Here is a 16,164-nt window from a genome sequence, read left to right on the forward strand (position 1 = left end):
TTGATTAACCCTGATCAGAGGATGAAAACACTAAAGAACCAAGTGAGAAAGACGGAAGAGAACCGCATAGGAAACAGCAGAGCGAGTGGACGAGCGGAACGCAGAGCCCGCCAGGAGCGAGTGGAAGCTCCCTGCGGGCAAGGACCGGGCCGCCGCCCTGCCCTGGGCGTGGCGGCCTCGGGCTCAGGGACGCGCTGGAAGCAGCGAGACACCCCCACGCCGAGTGCGCTTCGGGACCAGACGGCCGCGTTCGGTGGAAGTGGGTGCTGGTGAAAGCCTAGAAGGCGTCCGGGTCCACGCGCGCAGCCGGACGTCGGGTCCAGGGAGAGACTAGGGCTGCGGCCGGGCGGGCGGGGCCGGGCCCCTGAAGCGCGAGGGTGAGAGTGAAAGCAAAGAGGGAAAAAGTAGAGAGAGAGGACAGTGGGGCCCAGCGCCGCGCGAAAGGCAGGAACAGACCCGCGGAGAGGGACGGGTGCAAGGAGGTCCACGGCGAGCGTGGGAACACAGGGTTCAGCCTCCTGCGGCGGGAGAGCACGCGGACCCCAGGGGCGGGCGGGTGCGACAGGACGTGACCCGGAAGCGCGGCGCGTGCCACCGCCCTAGAGCAGGCATCTGGTCTTCGTGGAGCGGGCAGGCGGGCCCCGGGTCTGGAGCCTTTGACTGGGGAGGGCGCCGCGTCAACAGCCGCGGTTGCGGGGCGGGGCCGAGTGCGCGTGCGCGGCTCTCGCGGGCGGGGAGCAGGCGGGGGAGCGGGCGGGAAGCGGTGGGAGCGCGCGTGCGCGCGGCCGGGCAGCCTGGGCAGTGGGTCCTGCCTGTGACGGGCGGCGGCGGTCGGTCCTGCCTGTAACGGCGGCGGCGGCTGCTGCTCCAGACACCTGCGGCGGCGGCGGCGGCGACCCCGCGGCGGGCGCAGAGATGTGGCCCCTGGTAGCGGCGCTGTTGCTGGGCTCGGCGTGCTGCGGTGAGTGGCTCCTCGCTCCCAGCCCTGCGGCTGCTGTCGCTTCGCCCCCGCGGGTGTGTGGGCTGCGCCCCAGCCAGCCCGGCGGCGCCCTGAAAAGAGGGTGGCCGGGTCGCAGAACGCTCGGGCCCCGAGCGCCCGAAGTGCAGACGTGGGAGGGCCCCGCGGGGAATCGGGCGCCCCCTTTCTTCCTCCCTTCCTTTCCCTGGTCGTCGTCTTCCCCCTGGGTGAGAGCGGGGCTCATCTCCTCCCCCCGGTTCTCCATCTCCAAATGCACACGCAGAGGAAGACTCTAAACCGCGCACCTCGCGCAAAAATTAACTAGAAAGAAAGGGCGCAATCGGAGGCGAGGGGCTGCAGCTGCCAGGGATCCCCTTCTTTCGCACCCCTCTCCCTTCTCAGTGCTTAGACGCATTTGGGGTTGAGGGAGGGAGTGGGAGGGCCCGGGCCTCTTGCGATGGAAGTGCGCATTTTGGCGAAGTCGGTGAGAAGGGGTTTCTGCCGTTTGCCTCCCACATGAACATAGGAGCGAAGAGGACGTAAAGGACACAATTAAGTTTCATTTTCAACTCAGCGTTCAATCAGAAGAATCTTCCGGCCGTGTAATTTTTGCTGTAGTTTTTAATCCTAAAAATAAGCTTGCTGGAAACTCTTTCTTTCTCGTGACCCCCACGCCCCATCAGCCACTTGCATACATTCTAAATTGTACGTTGAAGTTTTTCCCACTTTATTTGGGGGAACCGTTTTAAAAGTAATCTGGATTTCGCCTGAAATAGGAAGACAGTAACCTCCAGTCAAAACATGTGCAACAGAATGGGATTTGGTGTCTTTCGACGCCAAAGAACCTCCCCCCCGCCACCCCCCACCCCGAGCTTTTGGAATCCATTTCGCTTTTGTAAAACGTGTGCTTCGTCTGTAAAAACTGAGCGAGGAATAGAAACATTCGTAGCTCTACAGTGAGTGCCTGTCACACTTCACATCTATAGAGCCTTTTGTGAACTTTTGTAAGATTCAGAATTCAGCTTGAGTACCAGTAACAGCAATTGTTACATTTATCCTAGAATGCTAAATTAATTCAATTTTAAACTGATTATTAGCCTCAGTGTGCCATTCCTAAAGGCTTGTGACTTTAGCTATTTCCAAGATGCCCTTAAGTCTCTGCTGACCACTTGAATCAACATCTCCGTTATCTAAATGGTTGATGTTAGTGTTTCCTGTCATCACGTTTAGTATGCTTGTTGCCTTTACTATCATTATTGCCAAAACTGCTTTCAGAGATGTGTTGTATAATCGCATAATAATTTCAGAACGCTTTCATTTTGATCCAGATATGAAGTGATACAGTATCACTTATTCAAATTGCCTAAATAGTAAAAAGTATAAACCGTATACTATTTTTAAAACAGGTAGGTTAGATTTAAATCAAGTAGATTAGAACTGTTGGAATGGTACTTTGATAGGATTTATGTTAGGCCTTCTTTAGTAATAGTTAATATCATGTAATTAGCATTCGTTTACACACAATTTTAATGTGTTCGAATCCCTAGAGTCATAGAATTCAGAATTTATAGTATTTTATTGTACTTAGTTAATATTAACCTGAAAAAAACCCGCAAAATACAGGCATTATGCAATTGATTTAAGTGTGGACTGTAAAACAGGAAGTGATAGTATTTGTTATAAAATATGTTTTTGTATGTGTTTAATATATAGCTTCGAAAGGGACATGTATGAAGATGTCTCAGCAAACCAAGGGTTTGAGAGACTGACTTTAGAATCTAGAATGAGTAAGAAAGTCATGGATCTGTACATTCATTTCTGTTGAAGTTTGATTTTGTTTTCAGTTTCATTAATTAAGCCCCAGGAATCAGGGACCTTTCCTGGCACCCTCTACAGTGCTAGTGGCCTTTGTGGTGAAAGAAGTTATCTCAGATACTCATTTCATGCAATTACAGGCAAACTGCAAGGCACCTTAATGGTTTGCGAGATGTGGAATGAATTACTATGTTGCGTTCCACTCTGCCCCCACTCATGTCCAATTATACTTTGTTTAAAAGTGCATAGTTTCAGTGGTATTTATTAGCTAGCAAATAAAACCTTAAATAAATAATGATGGTGTTGTGAACTGTCTTTTTAGTGGTTGAATGATTTCTCTTTGTACAAAATGAGTTTGTTTTTTTTTTTTTTTTTTTTTTTAAATCAGGGCACATATGATTAAATAAAATTTTTTTCCATTGTCTAAGTCTAGTAGTAATTCGGCTTGTTTAAATAAAAATGTTTTCTCTTAAAGAATATATTATTTTTAAATACAAGTTGCCATTTTAAGGAAGTAAACGCCTATTTAAAAGTACGTATTTATGGGGCCGCCCCAGCAGTCTAGAGGCAGTGTTTTTTAAAGCATTACACTAAATGCCTACCATTAGGACACTTGCTCATGCTGTCATCTGTGTTTTGGCAGATGTTTTATCTTTGCCACTGAGTTGTTCATGGAGATTTGAAAGGCCAGGTTCTAAAGATGAGAGATAGATGACTTTCCCCCAAATTGTTGCATATTCTAAATCCAAAATAATCACGCATGTTAGCAAAACTAGATTTACATTTCATAATACGAATTCAGCTATAGCTAGTATATAGGCATTGTTTTTAATATAGTAATGTTCTTTTTGTGACATAATTTTCAATCACTTTCCCTGTCTTTTAGGTTTCTGCCTACCTTTTTATACAAGATAAACATTTCTATTTTCATATCTTATATCTCAGTCTGATTTTAATAATATTGTCTTGGGTTATCATGAAGTTACTTTCACTTTGTATACTGGTGTAGATAATTCTTCTGTGATAAAAAGAGCAACAATAATAGTGTAGGATCAGTTTTGTTAAACTCATTGTAGTACTGAAGTAGAAAATACAGAGCACCCAGGAAATTTGATTCTGATATATCTAGACTAAGACAATAGAATCTGGGGTTTTCCTCTTCATGATTATACAGTGTTGAAACAGAAATCAAGCTATACCCACCTCTGAATATTTCATTCCAAATCCATGGAGCAGTTGCATAAGAGTCAGAATCTGGTCAGTCTTATGGTTTGAGATTCAGATTAGGAGAATTAATGTGCATATTTGAATATATATCACACCTGTAGGTTAAAAGGTAAAGCAAGGGGTTTGGCAAGTTCAAGGTCTGTCAAAACCACTTTTTCCATTTCAAGCAAGTATGGGCCTATGCTATGCACCAAGCAGTTTGCAAAGCCCTGTTTGGCATATAGACAAATTTCAGACAGTATGTCTCTTAATGACTTAAGATGTAGTATATAGACCATAGGGATATCTGTTTTTATCCCCTGATGGTACTTAGGTGCTTGATAAGGCCATAATTCTGGATGTTATTGACTTTAAACTGCCCTGCCCCTTGTAATTCTAAGTTGGCCTCTTCTATTCTTATAAGGCCACCTTTTTTTTTTTTTTTTCTTGAGACAGAGTCTCGCTCTGTCGCCCAGGCTGGAGTGCAGTGGCTCAATCTTGGCTCACTGCAAGCTCCGCCTCCCGGGTTCACACCATTCTCTTGACTCAGCCTCCCCCAAGTAGCTGGGACTACAGGCGCCCGCCACCATGCCCGGCTAATTTTTTGTATTTTTAGTAGAGACGGGGTTTCGCCGTGGTCTCAATCTCCTGACCTCGTGATCCTCCCGCCTGGGCCTCCCAAAGTGCTGGGATTACAGGCGTGAGCCACCGCACCCAGCCAAGGCTACTTTTAAATTCGTTAGGGGGATTGCTTTGGGTCAGAACTAAGTACAACTTGTGGACACTCCACTCTACCCCCAGACCTTTATTTTAGCATTCATTGAGGAGAGATCTGCCTTCATCCTTTCTGTACATAACCCAATTTAGTTAGAGACTCCAGTTATTCAAGCCAGACGCTAGTTCTAAGGGCAAAAGTAGGTAGAATTCCTTTCTGGCATGTATCTTTACTGGTGATCTTTGCTTCTTTACCTTAGAGGCTGCTGAGACTTCTTACCCTATTCCTGAACATCCATTCCCAGCAGATAATTAACTTCCTACTCTACCGCAAAAAATAGTGGTGTGTGGTTTGGACTCCCTCAGCTTCCCTCCCACCATTACTAAACTGATCTATAACGTCTTAGATAACCTTCATCTCATTCTCTTCCCTCATCCAGCTTCAGAAGAAAACCTACTCACCTTTCCAAGGAAAGGACAACCTGTCTACCATCTTTTCACTTATACCATCTTGGAGACCTGCTCAGTCAGCTTAATTCTTCAGTCTTGCATCTTAGATCCATCCCTCTCCATTGACTCCTTCCCCTTAGCTTGCACACGTGATCAAATTTACCCCATATTTAAAAATAAAACAAAAAACCTCAAGAACCAAAATGTCCTTGCCCTTGTCCCTGCTTCCACATTGTCAGTTGTTGCCTTCTCTACTTTCTTACACTGCCAAATTTATTGTAAAAGAATCACTGCCACTTAATATATTTTAAGTGCTTGATAAAGCCATCTTCTTTCTCTTTCATTTCTCAAACATAGTGTACATCAGATCTCAGTAGTCCGTTAACAGATGGAAAGATATTCCCCACAAATATTTAAGCATCTTTTCTCTATAATTAACCTACCATTCAACTAGCTATGCATACCATTTTGGTTAACAATTTCAATTTTCCCCTCTTTATCTCACCTGCTTTCCACAACTAACTTCTGTTGATTACTGTTTTAGGTCTTCTCTCCAGTTGTTCTTTACCTGGACTATTGCAATAGTCTCTTAATGGATCTCCCTTTCTCTTTTCCCTTGCTGCCCTCAGTCCTTCCTTTACACTGCTGTCAATGTTATTTTTTTTTTTTAATGAAATTAAATCTGAGTGGTTTACGATTGTTTATGTTATCAAGTCTAAACTCAGCATGACATTCAAGGAAGCCCTTTAGAATTTTTCTTAATCATCTTTTCCAACCTCATTTCCTAGAGCTCACCTAAATAATTCTCTGCTTTCCGTTCTTCACTTTCTGGCTGTACACGTTACTCTGCCTAGAAAGCCCCTTCTTTCCCATAACATTGTTATTCATCCTTTAAGACCCAGTTTAAACATCACCCTCTAGGAAGATCATTCACCCTCTAGGAAGACACATTCTTGTGATTTTTAAGGAACTTTTCTATCCAACCATACAAGTGACTTGAGATTTTCCATGAAAATATGCAGCTTCATGATTTCATAATCAAGTCTATACAAGTGAGAAGCAGTGGCAAGTTCTCTTGAAATATGGAAGAAAAGTGTATCTTCTTCCACATGACTTTTAGATTTTTCTTCTATGGAATTTGTACTTTAAACTGTTTACATTCACAAGGAATGTACTGAATCCTACTTTCTGGACCCTGTGTTAGATTCTTGGGATACCAAATGAAGACAATGTCTTACTTTCTGAGCCTGGAGAGATCAGTTAAGTAAAATAGTAATTATACAGTAGTAGGTACAGTGACAACATTTGAACACAAGGCAGTGGGAGCAATAAGGAGGGGAAGAATACATTTGAGTAATGGTAGGGAAGGGAAACAAGACTGAACAACTCAACTGCGCCTTTGTAAGAAGAGCAAAAGTTAGCAACTGTAGCTGCCATTTATTGAATACTTGCTGTATATGTGAAAGGTGGTACAAGAACATGTTCATTATCTTATTAAATCTTAACAATATCTCTATGAGGTATATGCCACCAGTATTCACATTTTATAGATGAGGAAACCGAGAGGCAGAGGTAAGTAACTTACCCAAGGTTATACAGCTAATAAGTGCATGAGCTGAGCCTTAAACCAGGGTCTGACCCCTAAATGTGTGCTCTTAACTATTATACACCCTATGTACTCAGTGGGGTAATAGTGTATAATAGTTAAGAGGCTATTTAGGTTTGAGGAACAGTATGTGTGCTAAGGCATGGGGGTGAGAGTGCATTTGCATAGTCATGGAATTGCAGTAAGGTCATTATGATTGGAGCTTAGTGTGGAAATGAGGGAGTACAGGAGGTGGGGCTGGAAAGGATCTTGAAGGACCTCGTTTGTATTCCATGCTAATGTACTTAGAATTTAGCCTGAAAAGGGTTGAGGGTGTTGTTAAAGTATCTTAGGCAAAGGAGTGCACATTTGCATTTAGAACAGTTATTTTGGGAACTGTAGAAAATACGTCAGGGCCAGGATGGAGAAACCTTGAGGATGGAGGCAGGGAGCTGGTTAGGAGGGTATGGCAGTAGTTCGAGGGAGAGGATAAGTGTCTAATTCATTCATTCAACAGACATTGGATTTAGGAATTATTAATTAGGTTGAACCTACTAAGAATTCTCCATGGCTAAGGAGAGGGAGGAATCTAACGTGATTCTCAGGTCCAGGTCTGGTTCACTGGTAGATGATAGAAAATGCTTTAGCAAAGTGATTTAGGCTGAGGGGGTACATAAATTTTTGGACATACTGACTTTGACGTAACTGTATTATATCCAAGTGGAAGTGCGCAGCAGGCAGTTGGCTGTCCAACATCTGCAGTTTAGAAGAAAGGCAGTGCATGATTAAGTTTTTTATTTAAAAGTTTGCAGGTGAAGAAAACCATGGGAGTCAGGGAAAATACTGGGGGGCAGAGGGTGCTGAATCGGAAGCCCTTAGGGACACTAACATTTAGTGTGAGTCAAGGAATAGATTTCAACAAAGAAAGCAAACTAGCATGGGATGGACCAAGCAGGAGGAAATTCATAATCAGGAGATACCATGGAGGCCAAGAGAGAAGAGCAAGAAAGAAACCACCCACTGGCTCAAGAACTGTGGAAAAGACAAGACAGAAAGTGAACCATGCATATTTGATTTTTCACAAGGGATTGATGGTGACTTTGGCAAGAGCTGTAGTAGTAAAGAAATAGGGGTGAATGGGTGGAGGCCGGTAACAGATTTAAGGATTGAATTGGAAGTGAGGAAATGCTTTAGATTGTTAATTTGGGATGCTAGGGAAGAGAGAGACAAGTATGAGGGATTTTTTTTTTTAAATTGGCGAATATTCAAGCAATTTTTAAAGACACACACAAAACACCTTGTAAATGGAATGGGGGATGTGGGAGGCTGATAATCAACTAAGGGAAGTCCTTGAGGAGACTGATGCAGAAATGGAAACTAGCTCTCAGGTGATGGGATTCATTTCTGAAAAGGAAGCAAAAAAAAAAAAAACAAAAACAAAAAACAGTGTGGATAGTTGGGGTTGCAGGTAAGTTTATAGGGAAGGAGTATTGGAAGCTTCAGGATTCTCCTCTGAAGGATTCAGTTTGTATTAAGAAATAGGGAGACAGGACTGTTGGAGAGTGTGGGATAAAAGGCAAAAGGGAGTAATTTAAGAGTTGTTAAAAAGAAGAGAACATTTACATGAAACATGTAAAAGGATAAAGATTGAAGGCCTGGAGGAGCAGGGACTATGACATTCTTCTGTTTTTGCCTAGTAGCAACACAAATTTTCTTAGAAATCTGTAAGACCGATTACTCTTCTGCCCATCCATAAGGACGTTATCCATACAGAGAAGATAACACTTGTAACCTTGTATTACATAAAGTACTTATCATCGCCCATATGAGAATTTAAGCTCGTAAAAGATAATAACTATATTTTTTCATTGCTGTATCCCCACATCCTGTCACAATATTTCATCACAGGTAATTCTCGACAAATGTTGGTTGCATTTTTAAAATTTCTAACCTGAACTTGTGTGCTGTGACCACCATGGATTGAGTCTTCTCTGCCACTAAAAAGCTGTTTTCTAGACTGTGATCTGAGATGGTTTGGGCTGATAGTCTATATTCACCAGTACTTGTACAGTTCCAGTGAAGGTTTCAAGTCTAATACTTTTGGCATTTGATATAAAATTATTTTCCCATTTTATTTGCTAATTTATCTATAACTCTGGCATTACTCTTGGTTACATTTGTTTACTTCTATCTGATTTAGACTGCTATAAGCATTATTGTTTATTCAGAGTTTTCTTATTCATGTTAATTATCTGTGTTTCTTTATTTGCTCTCTACATTTTAAATAGTTTCTTCACTTTGCTGTTTTATGAGAAGGCAGTAGGCAAAAGGAAGAAACCCCAAATCAGACAGTTTTACTGCTTAATAGTTTTTTAATGCATCTTAGTATAGAGATTGAAGTTGTAGTTAACAGCTAGAGTGATATTTTTGGCCTGCCCTTATTTATTAATTACTAGTGCAAAGGTTATTCAAATTATGGTTTATCCAGGTCAATTTTACTGTTATTTTTACTAGTAGCATTTATTCTACTTAAATTGCTTCAGCTATAAAATGTTTTTATTATAACATAATGCAGTGCAATTATTGCTTTCTGTATTCCTTTGAAAATTCATTCTCTAAACATTTATGAAATTGTGGATTGTTCACCAACTACTTCTTACTTACTTAATTAAAGCCTTTGCAAAAAGTTTCATAGGATGACTGAGTTCATTTGTACCTCTTTTTTTTTTTTAAGAATAATCTCTAAAAAGTCAAACCATGATTCATGCAAATATAAAATGAAAATATGTCAAAGATTTTATTTTACTCATTAATTAACAAGCAAACCAGCAAGAAGGCAAAACCCTTTTAAAAGAAAATTGGAAAAACAGACACTTTTATAGGTAATCAAGAATGCCTAAGTGAATTTGCTAATAAATTCCAAATTGGTCAATATCCTCAGGGCAGTAAAATGTAATCTTTTGGAGTCCTCTCTTCCACCAGGTGGAAATCAATTGCAGAACACGATTTATTTTTATCTCTAGGGACACCAATCCATTTGAATTACCTTCAGTTTTCTACAACTTATGAAACTAAAACAGCCCAGTCAAAGTCAGTGAAAGACGCAGGCTTCTATAGAGTCAGGTAATTCCACAGGGTCTGTTAGACATTGCCCAGCACTTCGCTGAAAGAATACCCAGTAATCTTTGTATCCCTTTCAAAATCTTGACCATATTTTCTGATACTTGCCTTCCTTTGTAATTTGAACATCTTCACCCCCTTTTTCTTCTCTTGTATACTACGTTCTCTCTACCTCAGTGTTTCTCTCTCAGGGGAAAGAATTCACAATTCCAAAGTTTTAAAGAATGCAACAGAAGTCCAGGTTTTGCCTTGGGCTTCCTCATACTTGGGCAGCTAGAAATGTAGAAAACTGGGAAGAGGTGAGCTGTGGATGCCCACAATGTAGGTTCAGACTGCAGTTTCCCAGAAATATAACCATTTGGACTAGTCAAAGAAGGTCCATATCATTACATTAAAATGCCAGATTATCTAGTTTTTATAGTATCGCCCTACGTTTTTACAGCATAGTATTGTTTAGAGAGTACTTGCTGCTGTATTTTCCATGTTAATGCTCAACACAGTTCTGTGAAGTAGCCCAGTGTTTGTTTTTGATCCTCCTATTTAAGAGATCCGCCTATTTTAGAGAGTAAATCAAGGCATAGAAAAGTGAGTTGCTTAAGGCAGCATATTAAAAAGAGGTAGAATTTTTACTCAGGTGTTTTGAACATTATCCAGTACATATTCCACCATGCATCCTTGCATTCAATTCATGGGGTATTTATTGAATAAACATTGTGTTCTTACAATAGAAACATTCTATGCCTCTGATTTTTATTCCAGTTTATGTAGAAGGAAATCCTAATTGTGAACTATTAACAAAGTTGATGTTTTATTTATATTTGTTAGTAATTTGTGTTTTGTTTTTGTTTATATTTTGAGGGGAAGGCCAAGTAGCTACTTAGATAAAAGAATTGCTGAGTGGCTGAAGAATATGGAAGATAACTATAATTCCTACACATTCTTGTACGTTTTAGTTGAACAATGAGTGATTACATTTATTTACCCAGTCCCTCTTCTATAAGGCAACAACTGGTAGTTTATCCTATTGAGAAGTGTTGAAAGGATGCTTGTTAGCAGTAACTGCTCTTGGTTTCAGCTTGTATCTTACTTAGCTTTTTCACTGTTTTGTGGTTTCTTGGAGGAAGAATACCTGTAATACACATTTGGAGATTGTTGTTCTGTAGTGTCAATGAAATGTAGGGGTGGAAAAATGTCATTCAAGACTCCCATACAAAATGTCTATTGCTGCCTATATTTTGCAATGGGAAAGTAGCCACAGATACTGGGTTTTTTTCCTCATTAGTATTTTAGGATTTTCCATCCTAGTGGAAAGATATGATTTGATTCATCCTATTTACTTTGTATATTAAAGTACAGTAGAACCTGCCACTTTTTTTGGAAATGCAGCATAAGGGTAAAGATAAATTTCATATCAGTTCAGCAAGTTCTGTTTAGCAGTGTATTGAAGTTGAAACTGAATAAAATATTTGGTTTGATTTTCTGTTCAAAATTTTACCTTGATAAGTACAATGTTTTTCTACATATATCACTAGGCAGTAATGATTACTTCAAAGCTTTGCAAGCCAGATACTACACCTGCATGTTCTAACATAGTTGCTGAATTTATTCCCAAGATGCATGTAATGTATACTTTATATTATTGAGAATGAATAAAGAAAAGTCATAATGATGCCTTCCAGCTGTGCAAGTTAATATTAAAATATAATTTGTTTCCATGTTTCACCTAATAGGTCTTCTTCATTGCTATACTGTTTACTTAAGTGAACAATGGAAATGTTGCTGTTTATCCTAAGGATTTGTAACTTAAGATCTTACAGTACAGACTTCTATAACTAATGAAATATTTTTCTTTTTCCTTTCCAGGATCAGCTCAGCTACTATTTAATAAAACAAAATCTGTAGAATTCACGTTCTGTAATGACACTGTCGTCATTCCATGCTTTGTTACTAATATGGAGGCACAAAACACTACCGAAGTATATGTAAAGTGGAAATTTAAAGGAAGAGATATTTACACGTTTGATGGAGCTCTAAACAAGTCCACTGCCCCCGCTAACTTTAGTAGTGCAAAAATTGAAGTCTCACAATTACTAAAAGGAGATGCCTCTTTGAAGATGGATAAGAGTGATGCTGTCTCACACACAGGAAACTACACTTGTGAAGTAACAGAATTAACCAGAGAAGGTGAAACGATCATTGAGCTAAAATATCGTGTTGGTAAGACTTCTATGAAAGCTCTTTTTTTTTATTTGTCCTGGTACAACCTGATCCTCTTTCGAGAGGAGGCCAAATGGGGATAGGTACTCCTTTGAATCAAAAAGCAGGCTATTAATAATAAATGTTGATGTAATGTTTAGCAGGTTTAAGGTTGTGATTTCTATCCTATTTGTTAGTCTACTCTTCACAGTAAAACACATTTACTATTTAATTTGTATTACTTGTTAATTTGTATGTTGTGTGGTTCTCAAACTTTTGGTCTAAGGACCATTCTATTTGGGTGATTGGTCCTGGGGTAATGTACTCTTCATTTCTGTTTGCTGCCATCCAAATACTTTCTTTACTGTGACTAATTTTAAAGTCTCTTTCCAATTATTCAGCCTTCTGGTATTTTTTTTTTTAACCTTACACTTTGACCAAGGGTTGGCAAGTCCCAGCCATGCTTCCTCTGGAGATAGTAGAGGAGAATCAGGAGATTAAATCACATTATCATGGATGATTTCTTCAGATTTTCTGTGCTTAGCCTTACTTTGGTCTTCTTTTTCTCGGCCAAAATATGAGAGAGCTAGGGATTCAAATTAATTTATTCAAATTCAGACTTGATTATAGCACCATGATTCTGCCCTTTTTGTCACAAACTTGGGTTGGTGAGGTGTAGAAGGTAGTAAAATTAGCTGAATAGTCTCCTCTCTTTGCTCTTTCCTGCTGTGCTAGCTGAGTTCTTCAGCCCCATATGAGTCTGTTCTTTCTGTTTTGAAATCTCTATTTAAAATTACCTGTCATACAAATGGGATCTAATTAAACTAAAGAGCTTCTGCACAGCAAAAGAAACTACCATCAGAGTGAACAGGCAGCCTACAGAATGGGAGAAAATTTTTGCAATCTACTCATCTGACAAAGGGCTAATATCCAGAACCTACAAAGAACTCAAACAAATTTACAAGAAAAAAACAAACAACCCCATCAAAAAGTGGGCAAAGGATATGAACAGACATTTCTCAAAAGAAGACATTCATACAGCCAACAGACACATGAAAAAATACTCATCATCACTGGCCATCAGAGAAATGCAAATCAAAACCACAATGAGATACCATCTTGCACCAGTTAGAATGGCAATCATTGAAAAGTCAGGAAACAACAGGTGCTGGAGAGGATGTGGAGAAATAGGAACACTTTTACACTGTTCGTGGGATTGTAAACTAGTTCAACCATTATGGAAAACAGTATGGCAATTCCTCAAGGATCTAGAACTAGAAGTACCATATGACGCAGCCATCCCATTACTGGGTATATACCCAAAGCATTATAAATCATGCTGCTATAAAGACACATGCACACGTATGTTTATTGCGGCACTATTCACAATAGCAAAGACTTGGAATCAACCCAAATGTCCATCAGTGACAGACTGGATTAAGAAAATGTGGCACATATACACCATGGAATACTATGCAACCATAAAAAAGGATGAGTTTATGTCCTTTGTAGGGACATGGATGCAGCTGGAAACCATCATTCTCAGCAAAGTATTGCAAGAACAGAAAACCAAACACCGCATGTTCTCACTCATAGGTGGGAACTGAACAATGAGATCACTTGGACTCGGGAAGGGGAACATCACACACCGGGGCCTATCATGGGGGGGCGGGAGGGATTGCATTGGGAGTTATACCTGATGTAAATGACGAGTTGATGGGTGCTGACGAGTTGATGGGTGCAGCACACCAACGTGGCACAAGTATACATATGTAACAAACCTGCATGTTATGCACATGTACCCTAGAACTTAAAGTATAATAATAATAATTTAAAAATTAAAAAAAAATCTCAAAAAAATAAAATAAAATTACCTGTCATATTACCCATCATGGGTTAACCACATTCTGTGAACCTTAACTCTGGTAGCTTCAGTTCTGTTCAGTTGGATCAACTATTTGCCTAGCTTTTGTAAAATAATCTGCTACCAGATTAGGAATGGGGTGTTTGGTTTGATGAAATGTTTGGACATTACTTAGGATTGAGAATCAGGAGGTCTGAGTTACAGCCCCTGTTCAGCAACTTACTATTCACCTGTGTGATCTTGAGAAGGTACTTAACCGAGTCCAAGTGACCTCATGTCCAAGAGATTACAATAGATACTTGCTTTTATGTATTCTATAGTCTAATGAGCATCAAATGAGATCCCGTGTAAACATGTTTTTTTGTAAACCAAAGTGTGTTGTAAACATTAGTTGTTTTCCTGGGATGTTTATTTTGTGAAGGAAGGTATCAAGTTGTTGAAGTTAGCCTGGAGCATTGTGAGAGGGATTTGTGTGCAGTGAGGAATGGGCAGGGAATGGCTCCGAGTAGGCAAGGAGAATTTGAAAGGTCTTTCTGCTAAGAACTCTCTCTTACATTGTAGCTTTTACTATTGATATTTATTTGGGCAAAGGAGCTTTTTTTGTTGTTGTTAAGTATACCTTTCAGGAAGGGTGTAATCAGTCAGTCATATGCACTGCAGCTAACTGGAGTTAGATCATCTGAGAGGTATACTGGAAAACTCAAGATGCGAGATTCGAAAGGCCAGAAGATGAAATGAAGATGGAAGAGAAAGGAGTGCCAGGATCTGAGAAGAAAGCAGTTTATTATTTTGCATGTGATTGAAAGATTGTTTTATCTTTCTTTGTTTTCAAAATATCCTATAAAAATAAGAACTAGACTTATTTTGGGGGCCATTAAAAGGAGAAAGTGTTGTTTTATTATAGAGAATGTAGAAAATTCTACCAGAGGTTTGAGACATTTGGCTTTGCATCCATTTTAATTTTTTGAAATAATTATTGATTTACAGGATGATTCAAAGATAGGTTCCATGTGCCCTTCACCTGGTCCCCCCAGTGGTTTCCTCTTAGGTGACAATAACACAATATGAAAATCAGGAAATTCACAATGGTGCAGTGTGTGAATGGTTCTCTCTCGTTTTATCATGTGTATATTTGCATAACTACCTACACAATCAGGACATAGACCTATCCATCATCACAAACATCTCCCTCATGCTTATTCTTGCTAGTCATACCACCACCTCCCACTGTCCCTAACCTGGCAAGCACCAATTTGCCCTCCATATCTATGATTTTGTCATTTCAGCAATACTATATAAATGGAATGATACAGGATGTGACGTTTTGAGGGCTTTTTCACTCAGCACAGTGCCCTTGAGATCTATTCAAGTGATTGCATCTATCAATAGTTTTTTTTTTCCTTTCTTTTTTTGCTGAGTAGTAGTCCCTAGTATGAATATATTGCAGTTTTTTAATCATTTACCTACAGTAGGACGTTTTGGTTGTTTCCAAGTTTGGGTTGTTACAAATGAAACTGCTGTGCACAATTGTGTACAGTTTCTTGTGTAGACACAGTTTTCATTTCTCTGGGATAAATGCTCAGAAGTATGGTTACTGGGCTATATGGTAAGTATATGCTTAGTTTTTAAAGAAACTGCCAGACTTTTCCAGAGTGGCTATTTCATTTTACATTTCCATCAACATTGTAAGAGTGATCTAGTTTCTCCACATCCTCAGCAGTATCTGGTACCACTATGTTGTAACCATTTTTAACTGAAAAAAAAAAAGCAAGCAAGCAAACAAACAAAAAACAGTTAAAAACTTATCTGCACAAAAAGGTTAAATGGGGCAGGACTCTTACTATGGAGAATAAGTTTTTTCTAGTAAGAATACTTACCTGTTATGGACTTTGAGGATTTAGGCATTAGAAACCATTTTTACTATGTTGTGATTTTTGCAAATACAGGCATAAATGAGAAACAGAATTTGCTCAATAGAGAAGTGAATTATACTTAATAGAACGCAGATAATAGTGACCATTCTTTGTGCCTTTTTTTATTTTTTAGAGGACTAGGACTGAATACATGGAAACACTGTAAGATATAGTTTTATATACCTCTGTGCCTGTGTATAGTGTAGTCCATTGGAAGGAGCACTGGACTTGAATTTACAAAGCTGTTTTCTAGACTTCACTGTTTTCTAGACTTCACTGTTTTCTAGACTTTACTGTTTAATAGCTTTAAAAAAAGTTAGATAAGAAACTCAACCTATCTGGC

The 16,164-nt window shown here is 39.8% G+C and overlaps 1 protein-coding gene across 9 annotated transcripts in view; it reads left to right on the plus strand.

The window, feature by feature from the left end:
* Nucleotides 1-791: 791 nt before the first annotated feature.
* Nucleotides 792-16,164, plus strand: part of CD47 (CD47 molecule) — a 48,903-nt gene continuing 33,530 nt past the window's right edge. For all 9 annotated transcript variants that reach the window (XR_001488936.3, XR_012431723.1, XR_012431722.1 and 6 more), the window contains exons 1-2: nt 792-961; nt 11,712-12,065. Coding sequence is in view for 4 of the 9 variants with exons in the window: in XM_005548232.5 (XP_005548289.1) it covers nt 916-961; nt 11,712-12,065 (400 nt within the window). In the remaining 5 variants the exon portion in view is untranslated. The remainder of the gene's footprint in view (nt 962-11,711; nt 12,066-16,164) is intronic.

Source organism: Macaca fascicularis, chromosome 2 (genome assembly GCF_037993035.2).
Source record: "Macaca fascicularis isolate 582-1 chromosome 2, T2T-MFA8v1.1".
NCBI lineage: Eukaryota > Metazoa > Chordata > Mammalia > Primates > Cercopithecidae > Macaca > Macaca fascicularis.